The sequence below is a fragment of the Mercenaria mercenaria genome, chromosome 13 (genome assembly GCF_021730395.1).
Source record: "Mercenaria mercenaria strain notata chromosome 13, MADL_Memer_1, whole genome shotgun sequence".
Classification (NCBI taxonomy): Eukaryota; Metazoa; Mollusca; class Bivalvia; order Venerida; family Veneridae; genus Mercenaria; species Mercenaria mercenaria.
The window spans coordinates 14900841-14928382 of NC_069373.1; the positions used below are offsets into that span (position 1 = coordinate 14900841).

The 27542-nt window shown below is 34.8% G+C and overlaps 1 protein-coding gene and 1 long non-coding RNA gene across 4 annotated transcripts; both read left to right on the plus strand.

The window, feature by feature from the left end:
* Positions 1-2448: 2448 nt before the first annotated feature.
* On the plus strand, positions 2449-26363 carry LOC123529716 (S-adenosylmethionine sensor upstream of mTORC1-like). Of its 3 annotated transcripts, none has more exons than XM_053521237.1 (6): positions 2449-2562; positions 8066-8259; positions 11162-11275; positions 13223-13589; positions 19595-19709; positions 25697-26363. In XM_053521237.1, the coding sequence occupies exons 2-6, from the start codon at positions 8109-8111 to the stop codon at positions 26285-26287; spliced, it is 1338 nt and encodes a 445-aa protein (XP_053377212.1). In that variant the 5' UTR covers positions 2449-2562; positions 8066-8108; the 3' UTR covers positions 26288-26363. The 3 variants fall into 3 exon arrangements, with proteins under 3 accessions (XP_053377212.1, XP_045166153.2, XP_053377211.1); XM_045310218.2 differs by having other exon boundaries at positions 2457-2562; positions 8017-8259; XM_053521236.1 differs by lacking the exon at positions 2449-2562 and adding an exon at positions 6653-6787.
* LOC128547831 (uncharacterized) lies at positions 8942-11009 on the plus strand. Its single transcript, XR_008366679.1, has 2 exons — positions 8942-10626; positions 10793-11009. It is a non-coding gene; the product is annotated as an uncharacterized LOC128547831 (long non-coding RNA).
* Positions 26364-27542: the final 1179 nt, after the last annotated feature.

The following is a 27542-nucleotide window of genomic DNA, read 5'->3' on the forward strand; positions in this document are numbered from 1 at the left end:
ATTGTTATTGTATCTTTGATATTGTTATTCAATGTCGTGTCATTCATATTCTAAGTCTTACCATTGTTATTGTATATGTCGTTATTCTTATTGTATGTTCAATATTCTTATGGTAAAAGTCATTATTGTTATTCTATATGTCGTTATTCTTATTGTATGTTTGATATTCTTATTGTAAAAGACGTTATTGTTGTTGTATATTCATTATTGCTTTTGTAAGCTTGATATTCTTATTGTATGTGCAATTTCCCGCGATATAAATAGCACAGCGACGCTACTGTATACAAAAACAATCACATAACATAGAATAAGAATGACACATTTTGTAAATAGAATCGTCATGCAGATATTGAACAACAATGATGGCTTTTGCCATAAGAATATTGAACATACAATAAGAATAACGACATATACAATAACAATGGTAATACTTAGAATATGAATGACACGACATTGAATAACAATACCAAAGATACAATAACAATAACGAAACATAGAATTTACCATAAGAATATCGAACATACCATAAGAATAACGACATATACAATAACAATAGCAAATCTTAGAATATGAATACGCTATGTTATTTTAACAAGAATTTAAACACAACCCTCCTAAAATAAATAGTCAAAGTCAGTGGGGACCGCTAAAATGGAAACTACCCCTTTCAGGGTAACGATCTCGTGCACAAAAAGGAGACATTTTTTTTGCGCTTGACTAGATCACAACCCTTAGCGCAGAAATCGCAAACATGAATACGTTCATTCTACAGATAGAGGAGCAACTTGGACAGCAAAAATGTCCACACATCTGATGTTCCCAAATATAATCAGATTTGGTTTTATTTAGTTGTTTCATGCCTTTGGAGTACACATATCAAATATTTTAGTTAACTATCGACAATTTTTCGTTATTTCATTGATTTTACCGAGATAGCCGTAAATCAGCGACAGATACGTTACAGTGCGAATTTTCATACAAAAAAAATATTTTAATATAACACATAACAGTATTTGTGTCCGTTGTTTACATGTTCAGACTAAAAACTCTTTATAGTTTTATAAGAAATGAAGTTATTTATATATTATGATCGAAGAAATAAATCAAATTGCATGGAAAAACAAACGTAATTTACACAAATATCAGTTGTCATAAAACGCACTTCATATTGGATTATGAAATAAGATCTGTATCATCATGTATGTTAACGTACTAGAACTGATGAGGGAAACATACTATATGAACAATATAACTATTGGTTCTTAGATATATCCGAAAATACAGTCTTTTTGGTGAAAATAGTCTACCCATTTCGTATAAACGTATCTGTCGCATTTTTAAATTGCTTAATTGGCGTTACATTTGCTTTATATTTCATATATTTTGATATGATTCTATTTGAAAATAAAGAAATATAACATAAAATGTTCATGTTTTGTATAGAAAAACTTTAATTTGAACATCTAACATACAAAATAGAAATTGTAACGTATCTGTTTTATTCAATATTTATGATGTCTTATTAATTCCAGATATCAATAATAAAATCGTAATCAACTATTTTCTAAAACTTTCAGTTAAGGTGATGATTATTCAAACAATTCAAACATTTTTACACTTTTATAGCACAGTCGTATAACGTATCTGTCGTTTGTAACGTATCTGTTTTTAATATGTTTTCTCAAGTGAAAAAATATGAAATCTTGACTAAAAGATAAATACTTTAACTCGGATACAAAGTTAAACACATGTTCTACTACACTGTCCAGTAACATTTCTAGATAAATGCAATATAAATGTATGCTGAATGAAACACTTCGTAACGTATCTGTTAAAAACAAATTGAAACACAGTGGCAGTTGAACATCATCTTATTCTATTTTCTACAATATGTTTATTTCGTTAATAAATAAATGTTATTTTGATAATCATATCATTAAACATTCAAACTGTCAATAGTCGTTCCGGAACATGCATTACGCACCTGAGTATTTGAAGTGAATAGATGTTGTAACGTATCTGTTGTCCAAATTGTCGACATAAAAGGTATGCGATCAATATACACATGATTGACACATATTGAAAAAGGCGATATTTTATTCAAGATATATATCATTAACTAATCATTTCAGCATAACAGTTTAGTAATTGTCCCGATATTTAAATTTCAGTACCATGAAATTTAATTTAACCCTAGGTCGTCGACATAGATTTTTGACCTAATGTGCATGTGTTTAACGTCTGATTTCGAAAATTAGTTATCTCTAGTGGACATTTCAGTGCGATTTTAGACAGTATAAAACATGCCTCCTTCATTTTGAAAGCAAAATAATGATAATACCAAAAAGCACAAAAAGTTTAACTGTGCAGACATCTTTAAATTGGAGTTGCTCCTCTATCTGTAGAATGGACGAATAATGCGGGTTAAGGGAAGTAACTCTACTATCGCTAGAATCGAAATTTTGAACCGTATTGTAAAACAACATCAACATCATGTTACCACCAGAAATAGCAAATTTCGGCACACGAGCAAGGATGTGATGATTTATTTCTGTTTAAAAGGTATCGACTAGTTGAGTTCTATATGAAGACTACATTTCATTTTGCAGTATTCTATCAATCTGAGAGGTTTTGAATGGCAAGTCACTGCTGTGGTAGACGGACAATTTATAATTCGGATGGTGGGCGTCCTAAACAGAAATTATGAGTTGTCAAAGATACATAACTGCTCACATCTTGCAGCTAGAACCTGGTTTCTACATTACTTTTTTTTTAATTCTGATCAAAGAATTTGAAATATAATAATTCACAGATATAATGATTACTGGGCGAAATATATTTAAGGAAGTGTCTAGCCGTCCGGTAACCGGATGCCTAGCCTGCATTCTAGCCGTCCATTTACCGGACGGCTAGCAAATCCTTAGGGGATTTTCTAGCCCTCCGGTAATTGATTTCTTAATGAATAAGTAATGATTTTATATAGTTTTAAATGTTATTTATTTAAGATATCAATGCTTATCTGATTTTTCAGTCGATAAAACGAATGAGATCATGTTTGTATAATAATCCGTTGATATTCTATTTTTAGAAATGAAAAAACATTGATCGCCGAATGTCCATGTTATTTTGTAAAATTTTTAGTGATGTTTTTCTAACGGCCTAAACTTTAATTTTTAAAACACAAATTTATATGGCAATGGCTACGATAACGGTACCGTAATCCTAGCCTCCTAAGGCAGGCATGAAAATTAAATGAAATAAGTAAGTTTACAACATCATTTATGCATGTCCTAACATATACTTTATGCCTCTTAAAATACTTCCGTAATCCTAGCCTATCCTCATAGGGTTGTCTAGGAATACGGAACTTCCGTAATCCTAGAACCGGAGGCTAGGATTACGGTACCGTAATCGTAGCCACTGCCAATTTATATACTGGTTGGGAACCATTTTCTGGACACATTTTAATATTTCGGCTCCATTATTCCCTAAAAAAAGTATTTGACATAAATGAAGCCCACACTGCACAAACTTCAGCTCCTGTCGCATCCAATGTTGTAATCAGCATCGCATTGTGACATAAAATTTTGGTTCCATAGGGCCTCAAATGGGGTCACTAAAAGAAGTTATTTTCCCCGTCAGGTAAACAAGTTTCCGGACAAATATTTTGACAGTGTTTTGCAGTCAATTTGATATCAAAATAAGTAATTAAACTATTTCTACACATTTATCATTCATCTCTTCAAAATTGCACTTGAAACATATCCCGACTTTCAGTAGCAGCTACGAAAGCAAACCGAGGTTGACTATAAAAAAACTCGAATTTCGTCTAACACGAATTCTTGATAATTCCAATAAATATAGAATAAAATTAGTGCGAAAATCGACAGCCCTGCATCCTAAGTAACTTTTACTGTGAAACTTAAAGTAGAACATGTTATCAGCAGACAATCATTATGTAGTTTAATTATTTCTTCCCCACTTGATACATCGGCTAGTGTGAACTACTGCGCATGCGCAATTCTATCTTCATGCCCCGTTACGACCGAATGTTGTTTTGTAAACGCAGATGAGTTAACACCAAAACCCAAACATTATACAGCCTTGTAATATAGTGGTTTGTTGTAGACATGAAGAACAAACAGCTTAATGATCTAGATGAAACAATTACATGAATAACAACGAAATTACGCGGATATTACATGTGTCCGGAAACTGGTCCTGTCCGGAAAATAGTTCCCAACCAGTATATTTTTTGAAGAATGGAAACCATATGAAACATGCAAGCAATTCATTAATTAATTTTGACTATAATTTTGAAATAAAATGGATTAATTATGAATGCTTAACTACTGTTTTTCTAAAAGTTTTGAACATCACACTGCCGCTATTGAAATTAAATGTCATTTAAAACAGTTATTCATCAAAAAAATATTTGAATACTAAAATATGAAAATTGTAAGTATTTAAAAACTGTTTTAATTTTGAAAATCCAGTGAAAAAGTTGTTAAAATTTAAAAATTCTGATCCCATAAAAGCCACCAGATGAACAGATTTTAATGAGTGACGTCACAGCGATTTCGCCATTATTGATTTAGGCAAACTTTAGTTTTATCGATTGAATAAGGCAGTGATTTATTGTTGTAAATCTTTAGTATGTATTCACACAAAATTTTGTTTGCAGATAAGTATCGATATCTTAAGTAAATAACATTAAAACTATATAAAATCGTTACTTATTCATTAGGAAATCTATTACCGGACGGCTAGAAAGTCCCCTGAGAATTTGCTAGCACGCAGGCTAGGCGTCCGGTTACCGGACGGCTAGACACTTCCTATATTTAAAGTCGGCGAGACATCTAATAATGTAAATAAGGAAGATGATTTATCTTTATTAAAAATTGTATATGCTAATCTTGACAGTGGACTTTGTAACAAGAAAGAGGAGATTTTAACTCCTTTTAAAATGAAAAAGATCCTGATATAATGATTTCTAATGAGATCTTGCCAAAAAAGAAACGTAAGAAAAAAAGACTTACTCTCTTAGATTTTGCTATTGAGGGATATGACTTTGTAATTAAATCCCTGACAACAGGGTGTGGTGTAATTATATATTTTAAAACTTGTTTATGTGCTCAATCGATAGACATTCTTAATGATTTTCATTTTGATGAAGCAATTTGGATCTGCATTAATCTGAAAGGTAGTGACACTCTACTGTTGAGGAATATTTATCGTAGTCCATCTTCTAGTTTAGAAAACAGTAATTTATTACATGGGCTTATAAGTAAAGCAGTACAGTGTAAGGACACCCATTTTTAGCTCGACTATTCGAAGAATAAGTAGAGCTATCCTACTCACCACGGCGTCGGGGTCGGCGTCGGTGTCGGCGTCGGCGTCACACCCTGGTTAAGTTTTTCGTACCAGTCCACATTTTGACAAAGTCTTTTGAGATAAAGCTTTGCAACTTTCAACACTTGTTTACCATCACCATGTCCAGTTATAGGCAAGAGTACATAACTCTGTCAAGCATTTTGACTGAATTATGGCCCCTTTTGACTTAGAAATCTTGGTTAAGTTTTTCGTACCAGTTCATATTTTGACAAAGTCTTTTGAGATAAAGCTTTGAAACTTTCAACACTTGTTTACCATCACCATGTCCAGTTGTAGGCAAGAGTACATAACTCCATCAAGCATTTTGGTTGAATTATTGCCCCTTTTTGACTTAGAAATCTTGGTTAAGTTTTTCGTACCAGTCCACATTTTGACAAAGTCTTTTGAGATAAAGCTTTGAAACTTTCAACACTTGTTTACCATCACAATGTCCAGTTGTAGGCAAGAGTACATAACTCCATCAAGCATTTTGACTAAATTATGGCCCCTTTTGACTTAGAAATCTTGGTTAAGTTTTTCGTTCCAGTTTATATTTTGTGTAAAGTGTTTGACATATGGCTTTGAAACTTTTATATCTTGTTCAGTATAATAGTCTCTATCAATAGGCAAGAGTACGTAACTCTCTCATCTTTTTTGGCTGAATTATGGCCCTTTTTGAACTTGGAAATTGGTTCTGTTTTGTGTATGTCCATGCTTTGTCAAGACTATTTGACATATGGCTTTTAAACTTTAAACACTTGTTTATCATTATGATTTCCATCTGTAGGCAAGAGTACATAACTCTGACAACTATTTTGACTGAATTATGGCCCTTTTTGGACTTTGAAATTTGTTCAGTTTTTCTTACAAGTCAGCGTTTTGTCAAAACTATTTGAACTGTGGCTTTGAAACTTTTAACACTAGTTTATCAACATGATTTCCATCTGTAGGCAAGAGTACATAACTCTGTCAACTATTTTGACTGAATTATGGCCCTTTTTGGACTTGGAAATTAGTTAAATTTTTCATATAAGTCCATGTTTTTCCTAGCATATAACTTAACATATTTGCCATCATGGTCACACATTGCCATTTAGTGCAAGACTAATCGAAATCCACAAATACAGGAACATTTTTTGTTTAATTCTTTTTTTTGTTTAGTCTGAAAATCTATGGAAATATTTTGACCCCATTCTTCAATCAATTCTTCGAATAGTCGAGCGCGCTGTCATCCGACAGCTCTTGTGTGTTAACTGGTGATTTCAGTTATGGAAGTATTGATTGGGAGGCTTTGCAGTCAAATGACTCTGTTGACTACATCACTTCACACTTTATAGAGTGCATTAAAGGATAACTTTTTATATCAGCATGTGATGGAGAACACTAGACATAGACAGGGCCAATCACCGTCGAGGTTGGATTTTATATTTACTAATGAGCGTGATATGCTTAACGATCTAGAGTATCTTCCACTGATAGGTGCTAGTGACCACGCGTGTCTCTGTTTTAACTTCACATGTTATGTATCAAGAAAGGTCCAAAGTGAACCAAGATTTAACTTCTATAAGGGAAATTACGCCTCTGTGAGGCAGGAACTCGCAAATTTTAACTGGGACAGTATTGAGTCCGATGTTATAAACACTTTCTGAGGTAATTTCACATCTGTATTAAACAATTGTGTCAATGCGAACATTCCTAAAGTAAATCCTTCAAAAAAAAAACCAAAGAAAAAACCATGGGTCGATAAGGAAGCACTAACTGCTATTCAGGCAAAAAAGAAGGTTTGGAAGCAATATCGTATGTGTCAAACAAAACAAAACTATCAAACGTACGCTGCTAAAAGAAATCAAGCAACGAAGATTTGTCGTCAATCAAAGTTAAATTTCGAACGTCATCTTGCAAAGAACATTAAATCTGATAGCAAATCTTTTTGGAATTATGTCTGTTCACAGTCATCATAGTGGTGTATAAGCGACTTGAGAACAGAGGAAGGATCATTATCAACTTCTGATTGACAGAAGGCAGAACTTTTGAACTCGTTTTTTTTCAAGTATTTTTACAGATTAGGATTTGGATGATGTTCCAGAACTTGAAGATAGGGGGTTCATTGGTCTGTTAATTAGTATTAATATAAATGCATCGCTTGTAATGAAGAAACTAAACGCTTTAAAAACCATAAATCTCCAGGCGTGGATCAAATTCACCCTTTGTTTTTGAAGGAATGTAGTACTGAGATTAGCGACATTGTTTCCAAGCTTTTTACAACTTCTTTAGAGACTGGGGTTTTACGAGATACATGGAAAAAGGCTCCAATAACACCAGTTTTTAAGAAGGGGGATAAACACGTATGTGCGAATTACAGACCAATGAACTTAACAGTTACATGTATATTATGTAAAGTTCTGGAATCGTTTGTTTGTGATGCCGTTATGAAACATATGGAAACCTTTGATCTTTTTACAAAACAACAACACGGTTTCAGGTCAAACAGGTCTTGTGTTACCGTAATTACAAAATTTCGTAAGAATAGTAAAGTATGCATTTCTAATAGGTATCTAAGTGTAATGGATCATTTTGAGTTTTAAACAAGTATTTTGTAGAAATACGAAAAATATAAAAGTGTGATAAATTGTTGTTTTACAGGGAGCAACAATGTCATACAATGTTGACATCATTCTTGTTTTCTGTTAAGCATGCATATTGGTGCTGAGTGAACTGTGACAACAATTACAGCAATGACCGATTCAGCAAGTACAGTAGGGAGTTTGAGTGAGAAATCTTCAGAAGAAAGACCTGACAGAGCAAGCCACGAGGAACATCTTCGTCTCGCCGGTATTGTTAAAGGTGTTCATGCAGATCTACGCAAAAAGTACAAGAGAAGCACAGGTACCTGTAGTATTGAAGAACAAGGAGAAATAATCCCAGAAGTTAACATAAATATATTTTTAATCCCCCGCCGTGGCGGAGGGATTATAGGAATGGTCTGTGTCCATCCTTCCGTCCGTCCGAGCTCACATTTACATAGTTAGGTGGCTATAGGAACAATAGGTAACTGTACTTTTTCTTTGATGTCATTCATTCCGTAAGGCTTTTATGTGGCTATTTTTTCTTACGTGGCTAAAAGAACAATAGAGAGAACAAAAGAGTAGCCACATAAGTATCCATATGTAGGAACGTCCGTCCTTCCGTCCGTAACAAAATTGTGTCCGGTCCATATCTCCTAAACCCCTTGAAGGATTTTCATGAAACTTGGGTCAAATGATCATCTCATCAAGACGATGTGCAGAACCCATGAGTCAGCCTTGTCCGTTCAAGGTCAAGGTCACAACTCAAGGTCAAAGGTTTGAGCCTGCCATTTTGTGTCCGCTCTATATCTCCTAAACCCCTTGAAGGAATTTTATCAAACTTGGGTCAAATGATCACCTCATCAAGAGGATGTGCAGAACCCATGAGTCAGCCATGTCGGCTTAAGGTCAAGGTCACAACTCAAGGTCAAAGGTTTGAGCCTTCCATTTTGTGTCCGCTTTATATCTCTTAAACCCCTTGAAGGAATTTTATAAAACTTGGGTCAAATGATCACCTCATCAAGATGATGTGCAGAACCCATGAGTCAGTCATGCCGGCTCAAGGTCAAGGTCACAACTTACGGTCAAAGGTTTGAGCCTTCCATTTTGTGTCCGCTCTATATCTCCTAAACCCCTTGAAGGATTTTCATCAAACTTGGGTCAAATGATCACCTCATCAAGGCGATGTGCAGAACTCATGAGTCAGCCATGTCGGCTCAAGGTCAAGGTCACAACTGAAAGTCAAAGGTTTGAGCCTTCCATTTCGTGTCCACTCTATATCTCCTAAACCCCTTGAAGGAATTTTATAAAACTTGGGTCAAATGATTACCTCATCAGAACGATGTGCAGAAATTATGAGTCAACCATGCCAGCTCAAGGTCAAGGTCACAACTAAGGGTCGAAGGTTTGAGCCTTCCATTTGGTGTCCACTCTGTATCTCCTTAACCCCTTGAAGGATTTTCATCAAACTTGGGTCATATGATCACCTCATCAAGAACTCATGAGTCAGCCATGTCAACTCAAGGTCAAGGTCACAACTGAAGGTCAAAGGTTTCAGCTCTATATCTCCTAAACCCCTTGAAGGATTTTCATGAAACTTTGGTCAAATGATCACCTCATCAAGACGTTGTGCAGAATTCATGAGTCAGCCATGTCAGTTCAAGGTCAAGGTCACAGCTAAAATCAAAGTTTTACCCTTTCACTATCCATAGCAGTGGCGGGGGATTTAGCTGTCTTTCAGACTGCCTTGTAATTCTGAGAATTCAGTAATTATAGGGAAGTAATTTTTGTGATTGAGTTAATTAATCTACAAAATTTAATCCCACTGTGTTCAAAAGTTAAAATCCATGAATTTATATCCCAGGATACTCTTGCTACTTCATCAAAAACCATGAAAGTTTATGCCCATGAAATTAAAATGTTTCACTAAAGGTGTAGTATGCATTTACACTTTATGGCAGAAAATGCCAGAAGTCAATACTTGACCTTTACCCTGGTACTGAACTGCCAGCACCACTTACTATTCACAGGGGTGTTCACTGAAAATTTACTAACTGAATAGCGTACAGTGCAGACCATGACCAGCTTGCATGGATCTCGGTCTGCACTGGTTGCAAAGGCAAAATCACTTGCCACCATCAGACTGAAGGTTAAAACATTATGCTTACGAATACACAATTTATAATTCAACTATTCCAAAATATAGACCGCAAATTGAAAATTCTACATTTGCACAAAATTTCAGTAAACTAAGTAAATCTAAGAAGATGAGATGGTGAAAAGAAAAAAAAGATTTTGTTGAGCCATTGAACTCACCCATGTGTCGGCGTCCGCGTCCGCGTCCCGATTTGGTGAAGGTTTTGTATGTAAGCTGGTATCTCAGTAACCACTTGTGGGAATGGATTGAAACTTCACACACTTATTCACTGTGATAAACTGACCTACACTGCACAGGTTCCACAATGCTGTTTTGCTTTTTGACAAAATTATGCCCCCTTTTCGACTTAGAAATTCTTGGTTAAGGTTTTGTATGTAAGCTGGTATCTCAGTAACCACTTGTGGGAATGGATTGAAACTTCACACACTTGTTCACTGTGATAAACTGACCTACATTACACAGGTTCCATAACTCTATTTTGCTTTTTTACAAAATTATGCCCCTTTTTCGACTTAGAAATTCTTGGTTAAGGTTTTGTATGTAAGCTGGTATCTCAGTGCCCACTAATGGGAATGGATTGAAACTTCACACACTTGTTTACTGTCATGATCTGACATGTACTGTGTAGGTCCCATAACTCTACTTTGCATTTTTTTCAAAATTATGCCCCTTTTTCGACTTAGCAGTTTTGGTTAAGTTTTTGTATGTAAGCTGGTATTTCAGTATCCACTTATGGGAAAGGATTGAAACTTCACGCACTTGTTCACTTTATGAGCTGATAAGCACTATGAAGGTTCCATAACCCTTTCTCTCATTTTTACAAAATTATGCCCCTTTTTCGACTTTTGTATTCATTCAATTGACAAGGCTGTTGAATAGTCGAGCGTTGCTGTCCTCCGACAGCTCTTGTTCTACCAGTTTGTCTTTCACTCAGAAGTTTTCAACCTGTTTTTGAAAATAACTATTATGCATAAAGTTTGTTCACGGTATTAAAGGTCAGTCCACAATTTTGAAATAGAAAAACATTTTTTGTACACAATTAATATAAAAATTTTAAATTTGATAGGTGAGACGGAACTTGAAAGGATTTGGTATGAACACTGTCAGAATAAGCCTGTTCTCTCCCAGTATGCTGATGCCATGCATCATCTAGCTACAGACCACTGGACGAAACACCAAGGTGAGTTGATCATCCCTTAGTAGCTGATGCCCACAGGATTACTATACCAAATTTATATAGCACCCTTTTCAAAAAAAATACATTCAAAGATGCTTTATATGTAAACTCGGGTACTCGGGCACAAAGTTCATCCTCCACAGATACAAAGTGACCTCCTCCTAAAAAAACTAGTCTTTAAGTTTGAAATATATCTTAGAAATGTTCCTTGTGTGATCCTCTACTAAGGTTATTCAAATCATTTTGATTCGATGGAAAACATGTTCTGTCATATGTTCTGTCATATAATATGGGTGGACGGATAGCTTAGTGGTTTGCACACTGGCCTTCCAATCCTGAAGTCGGGGGTTCGATCCCCGGCAGCTACTCTGGAATTTTCAGAAACGCTTTTCAGTGTTTCCCACCCAAATAGAGGTGTACTGGTCAGGAACCCAGGCAATCCTTGCATGTATCAGTGCTATATACTGGGCACGTTAAAGAACCAGGCTGTCTGTTCGCAATGAGCTAGGCTAAGTTAGCCGGACAAACCTGTATCTGATTTCTGATCTCTCTGTTATGGGGGCTTTGTCTCACTCTGTCCCTCTGGTCAGATTGCTCTGTGTCTGTACTAGTAGAGGATGAATTATGCGCCCTGTGTGGCTGCATTTGAACTATGTAAAGCGCCTTTGAACGTGAAATTGATCATGAAAAGGGCGCTATATAAATCTGGTATAATGATAATAATAATAATATACAGTCGAAACTCAATATCTCAAACTCGTGTTTTTCAAAATTCAGGCAATCTCGAAGATATTTTTAAGTCCCTTCCTGAAAATACATGCACAAAACACCATTTTAAGTCAGTATGCATTAGACAGTGCCAAGCTTTAATGAATCGTTTCATTTTACACTGCACGAACTCATGTTGCGTTAAATGTCTTCACATTGGACTGCATGGCATCAAGTTTTTATACACCGCTTTTAATTACACAAAGCGGTTTCAATATGCATTAAACGGCGTCAAGTTGTAATAAATCATCATTTTAAGTCAAATTTTCGGTTATCTCGACCTAAAACGCCCGATCCCTTGGAATTCCAGATACCGAGCTTCAACTGTGTTTTTTAATTGATACAATCTAATACCAGTCACTTGATCTGTTAAATCCAAGAGTTTTCACAATGGTCTGATTTGTCGAAAACAGTGCCATCAGACGAATGCCGTCTTCTCAACAGCAGGTCTGATTTTGAAATAATTTTACAGAAATGTTTTTCTGTGGCCCTCTACTAAAGTCATTAAAAGTAAAAAAAGCATGGATTCTGGAGATTGGTCTAGTTTCCTTATATGGCTCTATGAAAATTTTCCCTTTGGCAGGATTTTTTTAAATATGTATAGCTTTGAAACTGATAAGCGATACAGAGCCATCATGGCCCTCTTGTTTGAGATAGGCTTCAGACAGAAAGCAAACAGATAGACAAAAATACGACAACAATTATGCCCAGGGGCAGAATATTGAGCCCGCCAGCTGTCAAGTGTGACCTTGGCCTTGGACCTAGGGACCTGGTTCTTGCGCATGACACTCCGTCTCATAATGGTGAACATTCATGCCAAGTTACATCAAAATCCCACCATGCATGAAGAAGAAATGCTCCGGACAAACTTCAATTTAACCTTTGACCTCTAACTGTGACCTTGACCTTTGAGATAGGAACATGGGGTTTGCGCACGCCTTCTCATTGAGGTAAACATTCATGCCAGATATAAACAAGATTGGTCGGTGCAGGCATGCACGCACGGACGCATGCACATACACCGAAAGTGGCAACTATATTGAACTCACCGCAAACGGGCTCGACAAAAAGCAGAAACGTCACAATGACTTACTCTTCAGCTTCAAGCTGTGTGATAATTTTTTCCCAGTTATAAACCCTTGTAATGTTGTTTTGCAACTAGGTGTCTTTTTTCATTTACAGAAACGAGAATAGACTGGTGTAGGGAAGTCATTAATGAATATTTCAAACACGATGGTCTGAAAAAAGTTCTAGAGAAAGAAAGAAGAAGGAAAGAAAAACAAAAAGATAGAAACAAATTTCAGGAACATTCTGCTGCACAAACCGAACCTGGTAGGATTACAGCGGATTTTGCCGGCACAGATGGACTTACAACAGAGATTTATCCTGACCATGTAGTAACTAACAATAATGTTAAACCAGAAACAGGTTTTGATTTTAGTGTGACTGAAGCAGGGACTGGTTCAAAACACAATTTTGTCGATAGAGACCAAATATCTACAGCTGAAAGTAGAAATGAAGACATATCAAGAAAAGAGTACAATTTGATGTAAGTAGTTACTCATTTCTTTGTTCTCTAGTTAAATCCCTTTCATTTTAAATACCTTCAATAGGAGTGACACTGTACAGACAAGCATTGTCTTTTTAGCTTTTCTCATTAAAAAAAAATCAAGAGTATTATCATCAGTCACTTGTTGGTGTTGGTATTGATTAAGATTTTTATTTAGATCCATTTTTCAGCTCACTTGAGCAAAAGGTGCTCAAGGTGAGCTATTTCAACCCCCCGTGTCTGTTGATGTCCTTCAACAGTTTGACTGTTAATAAACTAGAGGTCACAATTTTGGCTAAGTCGGAACGAAACTTGGTCAGATACACTAAAAATTTCAGACAAGCTTGATATCCTTTCCGCAGCCTTAACGTACTAAAACGTATTAGCGTCTGATGGCCCTTTCACGCTTCCGTAGAGACAACATTTATTACATGAAACTTATTTTGAAAATATTTCTGAAATGTCTAGGTCTGCAGCTCTCAAATACGGTTATATCTTACATCTGAGGCATATACTGACACTCTCAGACAACATCAAAAATGACATTTTGAGCGATTTGATGAAGTTCCATAATTATCAATGTACCCTTGGTCCGTTACGGACCCCTGTGGGATTTCTGTTTATCCAGAGCTAAAATATTTTTTCATAGATTAAAAAGCTGACATGCTGTTCTAAAGCCCAGGTAATTTCAATTCGTAATAAAGTGCTAAAAATTGGCTCCCCAATAGCAAAAAAAAAAAAAAAAAAAAAAAAAAAAGAAGTCCACGCGCATACATTTAGACGAGGTGACCCCTGCGCGTGACCCCTGACTATCTACGAATTGAAATGCGGCTTTCGTTTTCAAGTTTAGCATTTCTACTTTCATACGTATGCCTGGCGAGATTGCATAAATATGTGCTGGCCGTCCTAAGGTTAAAGGGTCATCTGGGGTCAGAAATAGGTTACTAAGTCAATAAAAAGGAAATTCTTAGCTAGAGGCCACATTTTCTACTTGATCTTCATAAATCATTCTCAGAATTTTTGTATAAAACCGTGATCATATTCAGATCTGATTAAGATGAGATAAAAACCTAGGTCGCCAAGTCAAAGCATAGAATGACATTGTTAACACTCTAGAGGCCATATTTTTCCATTTGATTTCCGTAAAACTGTGTCAGAATGCTTGTATCTATGCAATGTAGGTTAAAGTTCAGAACTCGGTTAATAGATGTCAAAAAATAGGTCACTAATGGTCATATCTTAGAAAAACCTTAATAATACTAGAGGTCAAATTTCACTTGAAAATTTTGATTTCAGAATGTTCGTCTCTATGGCCATGTTCAAAATTGGGTTAAACAAAGTCACTTTGTTAAGTCATAAGGAAACTATGTTAACTTTCTAGAAGCCACATTTTCTATTTGATCAGCATAAATCTTTGCAAGAATGCTTATCTCTATGAAATTTAGGTCAAGTTCAAAAGCAGGATAAGTCAAGTCAAACCATCAAAACCTAGGTTTCTAGGTTAGATCACAGAAGAACTTTGTTTGCCCTATAGAGAACCCATTCTCTACTAGATCTTCAGAAAACCTTGTCAGAATGTTTGTCTTTATGAAATCTAGGTCAAGGTTGAAACTGGATTATCTATGTCACTAGGTCAATTATTGAAAGACCGTGCTAACACTCTAGAAACCACATTTTCAACTTGATCTTCATGAGATTTGGTCAGAATATTTATCTGTTAAATTTCTACGATAAATTTCTGACTGGGTTACATGAGTAAAAAGCTGTGCCACTGTTAAAATATTGAAATGGTTGATTAATTATCTTCTTGAATTACATAAAACATGGTGTTTGACTCTGTGAAATTTAGTTCCTGTCAGAAAAAGCTTGTCAAGTCTCAAAATAATTTTACAGATATTTAACATGCAGTCCCTTCTACTGAACTATGAAACTCATGTGAGCAGTCAAGAGCCATGATGGCCCTCTTGTTATTGAAGGCTGTAAGAACTTTGACTATAAAACTTTGTACACATTCTTATTTTTAGATGGGTATGTAGCTAAAGAACTGTAAGCCTCCTCTGCCATCTGCCAATGTAGCCTAATGCTACAAATTCAAAGAACTGGCTACAGAATTTTCAAAGTGGCTACAAGAATTATATTAAAATCTGGCCAAATTTCAGCAATTCAGCTTCAGTCTGTCAGTTTCTCTTAAAAGTGGCTACAGCTGGAGGCCCTGCTGCTACCATAGCAATGTGGTGTGTGTTTTAGGTATTCCACTGTTCGCTGTTGTTCATTACTGAGCAGTCCTGATCACTGTTTGATGTAAAATGAAATACACTGAGATAGAAAATATCTAGTATATTACATCCCTTTAATTTTACATCATTGCATGTCTAAGAAGAGTTACGATTCCTTGTTCGCAAAATTATTTTGTATACGGCAAAAATGTGAAATGCCTTTAACTATACACTTCTATTTAAAATGTTATAAATGTATTTATTTTTTAGCGATACAGGGACATTTTTATGCATTTCAAAGCTTTTCAACCACTATAATGCTGAACACGGTTGATTCTGCCTTTGCGACCAGAATAGATCATGATCATCCTGTATATCCATGCAGTTTGGTCAAGATCTGTACTGGTCACCATTCAGTCAGTGTCTTTTTGGAAAGCACCCCTTTTAACAGTTTATGGTACTGTCCAAATTGAACGATGGACAAGGTCATTACTCATTATAGAAATTTAGCATTAATGCCAGTGTTTTGAAAATATTTGGTACAACGAACTGTCTCTACATCCATCGCCTCCTCCAATAGCTTTTTGTGTAGATATGTAAAGAGGATAAACAGACTTGAGTTTTATTTTGAATTGGTTGGACAAGTTTTGTCGAGCCCGCTGGCGGTGAGCTTGACATAGTTGTCACAATGGCAGTTTGATGTACGTTTGTGCGTCCATCTGTGCATGCCTCCATCCAGACTTGTTTTTCCAACCATAACTTTGACATGCATGGAGAAATCTTGTTTATATTTGGCATGAATGTTAACATCAGTGAGATTGAGTGTTATGCCCAACCCCAGATAACCAGGTTCCAATCTCAAAGGTCAAGGTCACAGTTGGAGGTCAAAGTTCATGTCAGATCTTGTCCGGCCCATTACTTTGACATGCATTGAGGAGTCTTGTTTATATAACTCAGTGAGACAGAGTGTCATGTGCAAACCCCAGGTTCCTATCTCAAAGGTCACAGATAGGGTTCAAAGGGCAGGCTCGGCATATATTGCCTGTGGGCATCTTGTTAGCCATTTTCCTGTATTTTGACTTTCGGCATTACTGTTACATTTAGTCTTACTATAGTCGTCAGTAGTAAAGAAAAGTATTTACTGTCCAAAAGGAGCATGTTTAGTGAAATGTAGTATGAACAGTGTTTTATACTGGCAAAAGCAAGTAAAAGATCCTCAACAGTTTATTCAACATTAAATTTGAAAGAAAGCACAATTTGTGGTACTTTAAAGGAGACCTGACTTAATCATCCTGTCTTTCAGTTTCAGTAAATTTTGAAGCAAGTAAATAAATTAAGACCAAACATAACCTGATAACCATTCAGTGTTGTATCATTTGCATCAAAATAACCTGCGTAAGTTGTATAAATGAAGTTCAGTAACTCTTTGTCAGTTTTGCAAAATTTAATTTATCTCCCTTCGTAAAATGATAAAATACAGTACTGATATTTATATGACATTTAAAGTCAGTGCAAAATTGGCATAAATAAAGCACCCACCCACATTTTGCACCGAGGTGACAAATTGTGAGATTTTAAGTATTAGTTCTGAGATTGTTAGTTTTAAAAACAGACAGGGAAAGAATGATTCTACTGCTAGTCCTATTATAAAATGCAATTTACCTTAGACCGTTTTCTTCTCCTGGTCAATTGATGCAGGTGAAAGTTCATCCAGATCACCAGTTGTTTTTCTTTTCAAGGTCTCCTGTTTTTTTTTTCTTTTACAATGCAGTGATAGAAAATAATAGTCCTGTTTGCTGACAAACAACTTTTTATAGACTGCAGTTATATTGATCAGATATAAATTGACAAACAGACTAGAAAGGATTAAATTTTCATCAAGTAGCGAAATCCTAGCAGGGGCATTGATGTTTTTGTTTACACATTTCTCCTCTGATTGTTTACATTTTATGTTTTGAGATAATTGTGTTGTTTACATTTCTTGGTTGCCATGGAAACGAGGGGAATATTTTGAAATCTCATATGGTTTAGGAGAGAGACTAAATTACATGTAATGATTATTGAAGTGCCTAAACAAATGTTTGATTTATTGTGAAAAAGTTCAGTGTTCTGATTTTTTAATGGATTATTTTGAGAGTTACTAATGAATATTAACCATGAGGTTTTGAATTAAAAAGATAGCATTACATAGCCTCTGAAAAATAAAGTATTGCATTGTATACTGTAAAAGAAGAAATGTTCGCAAGCATTTAATTTTCGCTATAATAGTTAGGCCCTACTTCTCGCGAAAATTAATCCTCGCGTAAATATTCACCATTAGTATAATTCGAATTCAAGTAGGATACAATTTTTACAATTTCGTGAATATTAAACCTCGTAAACATACACAAAATTTCAAATTCACAAAATTTTAACCCAGCAATGATATGTGCTTTCACAGTTTACATTTATTTTTTGTGCAGAAAACTTTTAGTAGAATTCCTTGTTATGGCTCTTGTATATTATATTGTTGCACATGATCAAAATAGAAGCAAAACTGTGTTGCTATCTTCAATCCCCAATATTGTACCAGATTTCATCCTGGAGGTTTTGAATTCAAATTTGATCTTTATTTTCATTCTATGTGGAGAAGTTGTTTGTACTTGTAGCAAACTGGCTTTAAGTGCTGATGAGAGATTATTACATAATTAAAAAAAGACCTTTGAAATGTGACTGTCAAAGAAAATGTTACTATTTTACTGAAAACTAAACATGAAATGCTCAGGGTCTGAGAAAACTTACAATGTAAAAATATTATGGGACCAATTTTTGCCGAAAATGACAAAAAAAAAAAAGAAAGAAGAGAATTGTAGTAGGTTGCTTTGTGTGCTGTAAAGGAGAACTTTGGGAACATAATGGTGATCATTGTGTTTGTTATATTAATGAAGTTGATGTAGCTTGTAGAGGAACTGTTGACTCAGATAAATAAACAAAGCTGGTAGAACCATTTTGTTTATCCTTATTGATTGTGTAAACAGAAAGTGTAAACAGTTTGGAACAATCTGCAATCAGGGAGTCTCCAAGCAACTTGCATTTAACACTAGCCACTAGACTGATAATAAAGAATTGGCCACAAAATTTCAGATTTTTGTGATTTTTCTTTTATTTTATTATATTAATAGTGACAAATGCCAGACTAGTTTACAGATTTTTCTCAGAGAACTGATTCTTAAATTATCATGGTATTGTACGTAGGATATAGACTGGTTATATCCAATACTTTAAAAATAATAAAAAAAAAAATACGGCATAGTCTAGGAGCTAGTCTAACTAGTGACTAAGATAATATTTCTACTGCTTTATATAGAATACTCCCACTATCATTTCATTCAGTTCTAAAAAAAAACCCACCAAAGTACCATATTTATCCAAATTAACAAAAGGATAGTATCTTTAGTAAATAGATAGACAACAGTTACTGTTAATTTAACCTAAGCCTGCTGGCCGCAAGTGATTCTGCCTGTGCGACCAGTGCACACCAAAATCTGCAGGCTGCACAGTCTACACTGTTCGCTATTCAGTCAGTAAATTTTCAGTGAGCACTCCTTCGAATAATAAATGGTATTGCCCAAATTGAAAAATGGACTAGTTCATTATAGAAATTTAGCAGGGTAAGGGTTAATTTATTATCAGCTATGCCTGAGGTTTATATCTCTTTAGAAACAATTCTGGATGCATGTCCTTAGTTTGATAGAAACACAGTTACATACATGCTATAATATGCTAGAGATAACATTTATATATTTACAGAGGTATTCCAGTAGAGGATAGAATCCGTCTGTTAGATGTTGGAAGCTGTTTTAATCCATTCCTGGAGTTCCCTGAGCTTCAGTCTGTTGGTATTGATATCAGTCCGGCTGCTGAGGTAATGGTTTAAGTTTTAATCCCATCTCGAGTAAGCATTGTTTGTCTAATCCTATGTACTATTATTATTTCTGTAAAATCAGAAAATTTCATGAACTTTGCTAAATTTTTTTAGTTAAAATCAGTTCATGAGATAGAATATTACAAAAGTATGGCCAGCTTTTGAAACATACAGGACTGTTATAACAATAGCAGCTAGCTATTTTGCAATATTTATTTCTACGATTGAATAAAGTTCTGTCAGTGAATGTAGTAAAATCTAAATTGTGAAAAATTCTGATCTTATTAGGCCTAAAAAAAAATCTTTGTTTCTGGTAACATGCTAGAAAAAATTAGGGTAGGTAGGTCAGAAAATTTTTTTTTTTGGATTTTTTTTTTTTTATTAAGGGAGACTTTTTGGAAATTATTTTTGTGTCAAAAAATGAACACAAATAAGGGGGTTATGCCTTTAGAGCATCTGTAAGTTGATTTTTAACATCACTGGCTATGTTTAAAGCATAAAAAGTGCAGTTTTGCAACTTTTTGTTTAAAAGTTGAAAAAAATATTCCCCAAGGCATAAAAACATTTAAGGTCGGGCAAAAAATTTAGGACAGGTTGGGATACCGGAAACAAACAATTTTTTTATGCCTTATGACTGGAACAAGTGCTCAGTCTAAAATTGTGATGGATAAGTTCAATAAATGAATATCCAGTGTCTGCCACTATTTGCCATTCAAAGTCGAGATTTACTGTGAAATCATTAATATTCGTGGGGGACGAAATTTCATGCCCACAAAATTAAATGATTTTACAATAACCAAGCCCTAACTTTAATTTGTTGACAAAAGTAAAAAAAAAAAAAAAAAAGATGTGACAGATGGCATGAAAATATTGTGCTATTTATTGTCTGAGTAAAACCAGTACATTCTACTCTGAAATGCACCTATGCTTGATGTATCTTAGATTAAACAGTATTCAGTGTCACTATTTGTCATTCAAAGTAAAGATTTACTGTGAAATCATTAATATTCGTGGGGGACTCATTTTTGTGGATTTTGTGGATGAGTCGATCCACGAAATTTAATCGAAATGAAAAAGTAAAATTCCCATTCATTTTATGTTCAAAAGTTGACAATTCCACAAATTTATATCCCCACAAAATTGCCGTTTTTGACCAAAACCACGAAATTTCATGCCCACAAAATTAAATGATTTTACAGTATCCAAGCGCTAACTTTAATTTGTTGACAGAAGTAAAAAAAAAAAAAAAAAAAAAGATGTGACAGATGGCATGAAAATATTGTGCTATTTATTGTCTGAGTAAAACCAGTACATTCTACTCTGAAATGCACCTATGCTTGATGTATCTTAGATTAAACAGTATTCAGTGTCACTATTTGTCATTCAAAGTAAAGATTTACTGTGAAATCATTAATATTCGTGGGGGACTCATTTTTGTGGATTTTGTGGATGAGTCGATCCACGAAATTTAATCGAAATGAAAAAGTAAAATTCCCATTCATTTTATGTTCAAAAGTTGACAATTCCACAAATTTATATCCCCACAAAATTGCCGTTTTTGACCAAAACCACGAAATTTCATGCCCACAAAATTAAATGATTTTACAGTATCCAAGCGCTAACTTTAATTTGTTGACAAAAATAAAAAAAAAAAAAGATATGACAGAAGGCATGAAAATATTGTGCTATTTATTGTCTGAGTAAAACCAGTACATTCTACTCTGAAATGCACCTATGCTTGATGTATCTTAGATTAAACGGTATTCAGTGTCTGTCACTATTTGTCATTCAAAGTCAAGATTTACTGTGAAATTATTACTATTCATGGGGGACTCATTTTTGTGGATTTCGTGGTTGAGTCGATCACGAAATTTAATCAAAATGAACAAGTAAAATTCCCATTCATTTTATGTTCAAAAGTTGACAATTCCACAAATTTATATCCCCACAAAATTGCCGTTTTTGATCAAAACCATGAAATTTCATGCCCACAAATTAAATGATTTTACAGTATCCAAGCACTGACTTTAATTTGTTGACAGAAGTAAAAAAAAAAAAAAGATATGACAGAAGGCATGAAAATATTGTGCTATTTATTGTCTGAGTAAAACCAGTACAATCTACTCTGAAATGCACCTATGCTTGAGGTATCTTAGATTAAAAGGTAGGACCAGCTATGACTTAAAAGTTCATGCAAATACTGTTTACAAAACTGGTAAAAGTTCAAATAATAACGTTTTATTCTTTTGTCACAATTGATTTTTACTTTTCGATCATCTTTGTGTAAAATGTACTTTAGTAGAAGAGAGAGTTTTTTGAATTTCATTGTTTGAAACTGCGTGGATAAAGATGAAATGTCAGTTTAATGACTCAGTTGGTATCAGTGTGGAATTGAGTAAAATTAAATGTTAGACATTTTTTCATCAGTTTTGATACAATAGTTTCCTTAATGTTAAAATATTTATCTATTTTATTAAGATAATTATTATGTCTCCCACACTACTATTGATATACTCCTGTGTGTGTGCGTGTGTGTGTGTGTGCGAGTCAGTCAGTCTGTCACAAATCTTGTCCACACTCTTAGTTGAAAAGTTCTCATCCGATCTTCACCAAACTTGAATAAAATGTGTTTGACAATAAGTCCTTGGCCAACTTCGATAACTAGCCAAATGGGCACAGGCAGTTCGTAATTATGGCCCTTGAATTACCGAAAATACTGATGTCAGTGATACAGGTCTTGGTGCATGGTTGACTCAGATACATAATGGATCTAGATGATTAGGCAGAGTTGTGGGAGACATGCGCTTTTCTCAAAAGCAGCTCTAGTTTTATTGTAAAGTGCAAATAACATGTTGATTTTACAAAACAAATACAAGTTACACAACTGCTTTTTTATCAGAACTGGTGCAGTCACGTGACAATACTTTAAGTTGAAACTATGGCAAAAAATCATCAATAAAGATGGTTTCATTATTTCTTAAAAGAACACGAAAATGACCGTTATAAATTTCTTATGAGCTTCTATTCCAATTATTACAGGCATAAGCATTGTTATGTTACCACATAGTAATATTTTCCAGGTAAAATGCATAAAAGATGGTAAAAAAAAAAAACAATAAAAAATGTGAAAAAAAAAATTGTAAAATCACTTTCTTCATGTGAGATACCACTGTGTTACAAGCTGACTGATGGCAACCCCACTTGTGGAAATAATGCATAATATGGTTTTAATTATGTCTCCTACCACACAGTGGTGTGGGAAACATAATTGTATTGATTTACTCCTGTCTGTGTTTGTGACTGTCACAAATCTTGTCCGCACTAAGTCGAACATTTCTCATCCGATCTTCACCAAACTTGAACAAAATGTGTTTGACCATAAGACCTTGGCCAGGTTCGAAAACTAGTCAAATTGGTCTAGGCACTTGGGAGTTATGGCCCTTGAATTACCGAAAATCTGCCTTTTTACTCTTGTCCATTCTCTAAGTCGAACGTTTCTCATCCGATCTTCACCAAACTTGAACAAAATGTGTTTGACCATAAGACCTCAGCCAAGTTCGATAAGTAGCCAAATTGGTCTAGGTGCTTCAGAGTTTATAATGGCCCTTGAATTACTGGGAATTGGCCTTTTTACTCTTGTCCGCGCTCTAAGTGGAAAAATTTTCTCATCCGATCATCACCAAACTTGAAAAAATGTGTTTGACCATAAGACCTTGGCCAAGTTCGAAAACTAGTCAAATCAGCGTAGGCACTTTGGAATTATGGCCCTTGAATTTCGGAAAATCAGCCTTTTTACTCTTGTCCACGCTCTTAGTCGAACATTTCTCATCCGATTTTCTCCAGACTTGAACTAAATGTTTTTGACCATAACTTCTCGGCAAAGTTCATTAACTAGCCAAATCGCCCAAGGCACTTCAGAATTATGGCCCTTGAATTACCCAAAATCAGCCTTTTTACTCTTCATAGGTATATTTGTAGTGAGTAAACAGTATATACTATTTAGATGATTAGGCAGTTGTGGGAGACATACGCTTTTCTCAAAAGCAGCTCTATTTGTTTACTTATTACTCCACCAGTCACACATAATTGCATTACGGTGTCCATTGTTCACTCAATGTGACAACACAACTCATAAAATTGCTATTTATGGTGTTTACTATTCAATGACTACACCACTTGTGAATATATTGCATAAAGGTGTTCATTCTTCACTTTAATTTATAATGACTATGCAACTCTTGGAATTGCTGCATGTGGTGTTCACTGATGACAACGCTACTCATGAGAATATTCCAATAAATTAAATAAATGTGTTCAATGTTCACTCATGACTACAACATTCATTAGAAAACTGCATTATAGTGTTCATTGTTAAATCATGACTACACCACTCGCTAAATTTCTACATCTGGTGTTCAGTGTTCAGTCAAGATAACACTAGTCATGCAGATGTTGCATTTTGGTGTCCATGCATTGTTCACTCATTATTTAGTCATAACTAACTACTCATGATCAAATGCATTATGGTGTTCATTGTTTACTCATGACTACACCAGTCATGAAATTGCTGCATCAGTCAATTGTTTACAAAAGTATCAGATTGAATATAATCATATAAGATATTGAATGGCTGGTTATTTTTGCAAGTCAGGATTGTCCTTTTGAAAGCCTCATTTGAATTGATATTCATGTTGTAACAATGTCCTTCCTGTATCATAGTATATTGTGTCGTAGTATCTTCATTTTAATCTGTGACAGATCATCTTTGTATAGTATAAAGTTTTTCACTTCTGTGTAGTTAACATCATGACATTGTGAGACTAAGTGGAATAAAAATGATGTTTTTTCGATAATAAGACAACATTATAATTTCATATCAGTTTTTGGAACTTTATATCGCTTTGAAAACAGATTTATCATAAAAAGGTGAATAAAAGAAAAAGATGGTATGAATTATTAAGTAGCCAAGTCTCCATGGGAGTTTTTTAATGTGTTGTACAGAAACAACCTTTTTGCACACAGCCTTTAAGTTGATTTTGTCTGAAATTTGTAACTGAATTATTGAGGGGTTAAATCATTGGTACCAGAGTAATGTACTGCCCTGTAAATTTCACATATTATCCAAATTTTATACATATTAAAAATTACAAAAATTATACAGAACGTAATGCAAAAGCCATTTTCTGACAAACTCCCATATACTGTTCAGTATATGCCCGAAGGGACATTATTATCTTATGACGCCCGTGTCCATCTGTCTGTCCATCTGTTAGCAATTTCGTGTCCAATCTGTAACTCTTGAACCCCTTGAAGAATTTCGAATAAACTTGACACAAATGTTCACCACATCGAGACGACGTACAGAGTTCATGTTTTGAATGGCTCACTTCAAGGTCAAAGTCACACTTAGGGGTCAATGGTCAGATGACTTTGTTTTGTGTCCACTCTTGAACACCTTGAAGGATTTCCAAGAAACTTGACACAAATGTTCACCACATCGAGATGACGTACAGAGCTCATGTTTCGGATGGCTCACTTCAAGGTCAAGGTCATACCTTTGGGCATATATTTGCTCCACATTGCAGTGCTCTTGTTTTGATATGTTTTGGTAAAATTTAGATCATAATTATGCAGCATTTACAGGGCATTCATTACTTTGGTGTTAGAGTGTCAAATATTGCTAAATTTCTATATTTCAATTTGGACAGTACCATTAACTGTTAAAAGGGGTAGTATGTAATATTTGAATTGAATAAAAGTATACCCCAGGAAAAAAAAATTAAAAAAACTGTTAAAAGGGGTGCTTACCAAAAAGATACTGACTGAATGGCAAACAGTGCAGATCTTGATCAGACTGCAAGGATGTGAAGGCTGTTGTCGCGAAGGCAGAATAAATTGTGTCTGGCATGATTAGGGTTAGTAATATAGTGGCTGCTTATAAGGCTACTTTAATCATTATGTTAACTATTTTATACTATATATTGCAGAGTGTTTTTCACTGCGACTTTCTTCATCTACGCACCACAGATCCGTTACAGGTAGCCAACGATACAATGACTACATTCATAAATAATCTGAACAATCCTATAGACTGGTTGCCTAGGGAGTTGTTCCATGTTGTCGTATTTTCTCTGCTACTAGAATATTTTCCTGCGCCATATCAACGATGGATAAGCTGCCAGAAAGCGCATGAACTTCTCATGTATAATGGGATTTTGGTCATAGTAACGCCTGACTCATCGCATCAGAATCGTAACGCAAGCATGATGAAAAGTTGGAAAATTGCCATAGAGTCGATAGGTTTCAAACGCTGGAGATACGTTAAACAAGAACATATACATTGTATGGTGTTTAGAAAAATTGAAATAACAGATACAGATAAACAAGAAAATTTCCTTAAAGGTATAACACCTGATATGATTTATATACCTCAGGATTTTCATGATGTTGCCGAAGATTTTTCCAGTGGTGTTGACGCAACAAGTCCGTATAGTTACGAAGATGAACAATTTTACAGAGAGCATATATTGCATGAACTGCCAGTGCTTACTTCAGAATCTGATGAAAATGATGATTAAATTTTATATTAATGTGTATTTCATATATTGTCAGCTGAAGAAGCTTATTAAAACGAAACATGTTTTGACAAAACTGTGTTGGTTTATGAATTTACAATATCATATTAATGTTTTAAGAGTTGTTAGATGCTTTGTACAACTTGCCTTGCAATCTTTGTAATATGCCCAAACATTTATGGGGGGCGAGAAGAATATAGCATTGCTGCTGTCCATATGTATGTATGTATATACGTCCATTATACATATGTGACGAAATCTTGTGTGTCCAACTCTTACCACACTATTAGCCTGATTTGCCTCGAACTTTCCAGTGTCGACAACCTTGATATGCAGATGACCATAAGTAATGGACATTTTTCTGTCGCTATATTTTCTAGAATTCAGAGTTGGAGTTCAGATTTTAGTATCAATTAAGCTTTTCAGTAGATGTGATTTAGTCCGTCCATTTAAGTGTTTAAAGATAGTTAATCACATTGTAACAACCTTTTTACAAATTTTGTGGGCCTGAGATTTATTTGCCATGATACCAAATCAGCTGCTTACATTAACACTCGGGTTGACAGTATATTTAACTTTATCATTCTCCATTCTATTATTGTTTCAATAATATGTATTATGTTATAGTTAAGGAAATTGTTGAGGAAATCTGAATAAAGTCAACCATTTTACACTCTAGCGAACATTGTTAGCTCCCCTGAGCATTTTACTCGAGGGAGTTTTAGTGATCACCCTGTGACTGTCATCTGTCTTCCTACCATCGGCATCAACATTTTACTGAAACATCTTCTTCTCTGAAACTACTGATCAGAATTACATCAAACTTGATCTGTAGTGTCCAGGCAATGTCCTCTTTCAAATTTTATTCAAACGTTTCTGCTAGACCGATACTTAAGACTTCCTAAACATGTCAGACTGCAGAATTTCAGTGAGTTCTGATGGAAAGGCAATGAACTTTCTAGACCACACAAACTAAGAAATATGAATTGTTGACAGGTATAAATGTGTTTGTTTTTTTTTCTGGAAACAGTACAAATTTATGAAGTAATAATGATGATGATGATAATAATAACGACTTTTTTTATAGTGGATGTTTGGCTTAGTCAGTTTACAATATGGTCCATAGATACATGGCTTTTATGCCCCCTGCATTGAAGACCTGTGGGGCATAGTCTTCCTTCCATTACTCTTCCTTGTGTACACCAACAGTTTTCATCCAATTCAAATGAAGTTGACATATTGTCGGCACTTTCCTGTC

Bases quoted from the DNA above. Each gene is read 5' to 3' on its own strand.
- LOC123529716 (XM_053521237.1), top strand. From the start codon at position 8,109: ATGACCGATTCAGCAAGTACAGTAGGGAGTTTGAGTGAGAAATCTTCA. The intron at 13,590-19,594 runs GTAAGTAGTTAC...ATATATTTACAG, and splicing joins AGAAAAGAGTACAATTTGAT to AGGTATTCCAGTAGAGGATA. The intron at 19,710-25,696 runs GTAATGGTTTAA...TATATATTGCAG, and splicing joins ATATCAGTCCGGCTGCTGAG to AGTGTTTTTCACTGCGACTT.